At 43.0% G+C, this 5235-nt stretch overlaps 1 protein-coding gene across 1 annotated transcript in view; it reads right to left on the bottom strand.

The window, feature by feature from the left end:
• Positions 1-5235, bottom strand: part of LOC107282846 (calcium/calmodulin-dependent protein kinase type IV-like) — a 57317-nt gene that overhangs the window by 9489 nt on the left and 42593 nt on the right. Inside the window, exon 7 of the mRNA XM_029283097.1 lies at positions 3341-3415. Coding sequence (XP_029138930.1) covers positions 3341-3415 — 75 coding nt within the window. The remainder of the gene's footprint in view (positions 1-3340; positions 3416-5235) is intronic.

Here is a 5235-nt window from a genome sequence, read left to right as displayed (position 1 = left end):
GGGGGGGGGAGAGAAAGGGAGAGAGAGAGAGAGAGAGAGAGAGAGAGAGAGAGAGAGAGAGAGAGAGAGAGAGAGAGAGAATTGGCAGACATATCTTTGCTTCCATTTTTTCCCGCCTTCTCCCACTATGACTCTCTTCTCTGCTCATCCCCTAGGCATAAACGTTGAAAACTCAACACTCCTTCACGGATGATTGGCAATTTTCTTGGAAGTTTTCCAACCTGACACTTGCTATCACTTCCACTTTTGCAAACTCATGGGGAAGGAAAAGAGAGTGGCATGTTGTTATTTGCCCGTTCTTCCCTGGTGGCTCTTTGAAGCAGGATGGATAAAGCCTAACACCTGTAGCCCAAATGATCTGCCCAAAGGCCTTCTCATTCAGGATAGATGGTAAAATGAGGATGCTAAAGCCAGATGACCACTAGAGCAGCGTTTCCCAACCTTTCTGGGTTGGGGGCCTGGCATGGGGGGGGGAGGAAGGGGAAGAAGGGATGGTTTTAGGTAAGGGGCAGGCATGTGTGCGCCCGCCGCTCACACCAGCGGGGCTGCAAGCGCCAGCACCCGCTGCTCGCATGAGTCAAGCTGTGCACACATACCGACCCGACACTCATGTATCCCGATTGCAATTGGGCCACGGCCCAGTAGTGGGTTGTGGCCCACAGGTTGGGGATCCCTGCACCAGATGGTAGAAAAGATCCCTAAAACCAGTGCTTTTTTTGTAAAAAAAAAAAAAAAAAAAAAAGGGTGCCGGAACTCACACATGTCATACAACCCGCCTTGCCTACCCTACAAGGTCCCATCCAAAAAAGGTGCCGGGCGTTCTATGAGAAAAAAAGCCCTGCCTAAAACTCTCTCTGTTGCCATCTGGTGGTTGTCTGAATGTCTGCAGTTCAGATCCTTTAGGCCAGGTAGCCATTTTCTCGTTTAAGGCATCTTTCCACAAGCTTTGTAATGTTTCTCCAATGGGCCTTCCAGAGGTGAATACTTCAGCATGGCCATTGCTGAGAATTCTGGGAATTTCAAAGAATCTCTCTTTAAGGAAACCTAGTATAGCAGGTTATATACCGTAAACCATATGATAAACAGTTAAGGCAGGGGTAGGCAACCTCGACTCTTTTATGACTCATGGACTTCAACTCCCAGAATTCCTGAGTCATAGCTGACTCAGGAATTCTGGGAGTTGAAGTCCATGAGTCATAAAAGAGCCGAGGTTGCCTACCCCTGGGTTAAGGGAATTAGCTATGTCTAGCCTATAGAAGAGAAGGATTAACAGACATGATAGCTGTCTTCCGGGGTTGGCACAGAAAGGAGGGGATCGACTTATTTTCCAAAGCACCTGAGGGCAGGACAAGAAGCAATGGGTGGAAGCTCCTTAAAAGGGAGATCCAGCTGGAACTAAGGAGGAATTTCCTGACACTGAGAACAATCAGTGGAGCAGCTTGCCTCCTGGAGTTGTGGGTGCTCCATAGCTGGAGGTCTTCAAGAAAAGGTTGGGCATTTATTTGTCCAGGATGCAATTAGATCTTCTTCCTTGGGCAGGGGGTTGGACTAGAAGACCTCCAGAGACCCTTCCAGCCCTTTAATTCTACAATTCTAGATGTATTTCTTCCAGGAAAGTTTCCTTAAGGCTTTCTGCTCCTTAGAGAATGGACAGATCTGATCTGATCTGAGATAGTGGAAGTTCTTGGTTGCCTCCCCCCACCCGCCCAGGGGGCTTCCATGCTGAGGGGGCACTAGAACCTGGGTCTCCCTATTCCTAGTCCACTTCTTTCATCATTGGCTCACCTTAGCTCTTCGGCTGAGACAGTGGGGTTGGCCCAAAGTCCCCCCTGAACCTGGATCTCCCCACTCCTGGTCCAATAGTTTCACCACTAGATTATCCTGGCTCTTGAGAATTCAGTGTTACCAGGCTTTGTGAATAGATGAGGCAGCCAGTTTGGTGTAGTGGTTAAGGCATCAGGCCATAAACTGGGAGACTGTGAGTTCTAGTCCTGCTTTAGGCAGGAAGACAGCTGGGTGACTTTACGCCAGTCCCTCTCCCTAGCAGGAAGAAGAAGGGGAAACCACTTTTGGAAATGTTGCCAAGAAATCTACAGGGAATTAGCCTTATCAGTTGGCTGGAGCCAACAGTGACTCAAAGACACACACACAAACACACAGAGAGAGAGAGACTCAAAGACACACACACAAACACAGAGAGAGAGAGAGAGAGAGAGAGAGAGAGAGAGAGACAAACACACAGAACTGATGAAGGGAAATGTTTCTTCTATGAAACTAAGTTCCTATGGATAGCCAGCTGGTGTTCAGAAGATCAGTGGGTAAAGTTAAATAAAAAATTCCGTAAGAAACATGATATTATCACCATCTTTCTGTAATGGGTGCTTGGAAGCATAATAATAATAATAATAATAATAATAATAATAATAATAATAATAATAATAATAATAATAATAAAGTTAGAAGGGGCCTTGGAGGTCATCTAGTCCACCCCCTGCTCAGGCAGGAAACCCTATACCATTTCGGACAAATGGCTGTCCAGTCTCTTCTTAAAAACGTCCAGTGTTGGAGCATTCACCGCTTCTGGAGGCAGGTTGTTTCACTGGTTAATTGTTCTAAACTGTCAGGAATATCCATATCTTTCCGTGTGTGTAAAAGAGACCTGGTAACCCAATTCAGGAATGCTACCTTATTAAAGGTTACAAAGGTTTGCTTTAGTTTTTAGAAGGATGAACAGGCTTTCCTCTAGGGAAAATCTGACAGAAAAATTATTAAGTAAGACCCAGGGTTAAAATGGCAACAAGTGATACAATGAAATACTTTATAGCAGTATTTCTCAACCTCAGAAACTCTAAGATGGATGTACTTCAACTCCCAGAATTCAACATGTTGGCTGAGGAATTCTGGGAGTTGAAGTTCACCCATCTTAAAGTTGCTGAGGTTGAGAACCACTGCTTTATAGAATAAAATAATGTCTCAATCAGATGACACTTTCTATCATTTACATACTGGTTTGGGAACAGTGGCAAGAAACAGTTTTTAGGAACGAGTAACACTGGTTGCTAAGCTGAAAAAAACCACCAGATCTGAGCTGCAAAACTTCACATGACCACTAGGAAGCAGTAGAGAGAAAGAAAGTCTAACATTTTGCTGGCATCTTAGTGGACATCAGGATTTTCACACCCCAAATATAGTATTCCTGCAAAAGGTCCACAATTATGTATACTGCTATGTGCTTTCTTCTTAAAAATAGGGCCCAGAATACTGAGTTTCCCTTTTTCTCCTGCACCCGTACCTTTTTAACAGGGACAGAGTTCCCCACTGCTCTCCATCACATACTCACCACAGTATCCTGGTGTGCCACATACGGTTTTCATCGTATCTTGCTCATCCACAATTTTAGATAAACCGAAATCACCTGGGAGAAAAAAAAGAAATTGTTGTGTGTATTGATAAAAAAGAATATTTGTAGCTCAGGGTTAAACTGTCTGAGCTTGGTTGTTTTCTTGCAGACATTTCATTACCAAACTAGATAACATCATCAGTGATTGCAGGGAGTGGGGTTTGCTGTCATTTTATATTGTAGTAGCTCGCCCTATCAGGGTTGGTAAGACTGGTGCTGGAGATTCTTTAGTTGGGCTGTTTACTGTTAGCTTGTTTGGCTGTGTGTCATATAATATATGTGGGTATATGCATAATTCTGTATGTATGTATGTATGTATGTATGTATGTATGTATGTATTTATTTTCATCATATTTATGTAGTGTATATTGGAGATGGTGACCCTTTGAGAGCTATATGCAATGAAATTTCATTTTAATGTATGCCGATTAGTGTACATTCAAAGTGACAATAAAGTTATTGTTATTATTCTATTCTATTCTATTCTATTCTAATCTATTCTATTCTATTCTGTTCCCTTGATAGGGGCCCTGTTTACTTCCTGATTATTGCTCTGATGTTAATCTTGGTCTTAATCTCGGCTCACTTAGATGTTGAAGGGCACTGAAAAAAAGTGATTTACGACTGGACGTCACACTTATAATTATCACTGCATCCACTTTGGGTGCTTGACAACCAGAAGATATTTATTTTGGTTGCAGCATCCTAAGATCATGTGGTCACCCTTTGCAAGCTTCCCAGGGGGCTTCCAACAAGGGAAGCCAATGGGCGAAGCCAGATTCGCTTAATGACTATGTGATTCACTTAACAACTTCAGTGGTTTGCTTGGCAACCGTGGGACAAAAGTCACAAAAAATCAACTGCAACTAACTAAATCTCCTTGCTGAGGAATGGAAAATTTTGATCCCAATTGTGGTCGCAAGTCAAGGACTACCTTATCAGTAGCTCAGGGTTGCACGGTGGAGTCCTTGGTGCTCTCTTGGTTTGGTTGATGTTTTTCACAGTTCATTACCCAATGAATGACTAGGTAATGTCATCAGCGTAAGAAAACCAACCAAATAAGAATCTGGAACTCCAACAGAAAAGAATATTTGTAGTTCAGGATTCAGTTACGGCAAGGGTCTTCAAATGTGGCAATTTTAAGACTTGTGGACTTCAACTCCCAGAATTCCTCAGCCAGCCAGGCTGGCTGGCTGAGGAATTCTGGGAGTTGAAGTCCATAAGTCTTAAAGTTGCCAAGTTTGAAGACCACTGTGTTATGAGCCCTTGATGCTCTCTCTTTGATGCTCTCTGAGCTTAATTATTTTCTTGCAGACGTTTCATTACCCAACTAGGGAACATCATCAGTGCTGCTGATGTTACCTAGTTGGGCAATGAAATGACTGCAAGAAAACCACCAGACTGAGAGAGCACCAAGGATCCCACAGATATTCTTTGTGGGATGAATTTTAGATGGATTATGATTGATTCTTAAGCCGTCTCCCACCCCTTGACACTCAGTTGGGGTTTGGCCCTCTGGTCCGCACTAGAGTAATTATTCCTGTATATTAAAATCATAGTAATTGATAGACTCATGCAGCATGTTACTGATATTCTGTTCTGGGCTATAGTCATTATTTGCCAGGAAAGAATGCTATGTCATTCTGCTTAGAGCAGAAAATATTGTTAAAACAGTAATTCTAATATAGATATCGGTAATCCTTGACATGTTCACAACTGAGCCCCAGGTTTCCGTTGCTAAGTGAGACATTTGTTAAATGAGTTTTGCCCCATTTTACAACTTTTCTTGCCACAGTTGTTAAGTGAATCACTACAACAACAACAACAACAACAAC

The sequence above is a fragment of the Protobothrops mucrosquamatus genome, unplaced genomic scaffold (assembly GCF_001527695.2).
Source record: "Protobothrops mucrosquamatus isolate PMUCROS unplaced genomic scaffold, P.Mucros_1.0 scaffold14, whole genome shotgun sequence".
NCBI classification, from domain to species: Eukaryota; Metazoa; Chordata; class Lepidosauria; order Squamata; family Viperidae; genus Protobothrops; species Protobothrops mucrosquamatus.
This window is presented reverse-complemented; position numbering and strand designations above follow the sequence as displayed.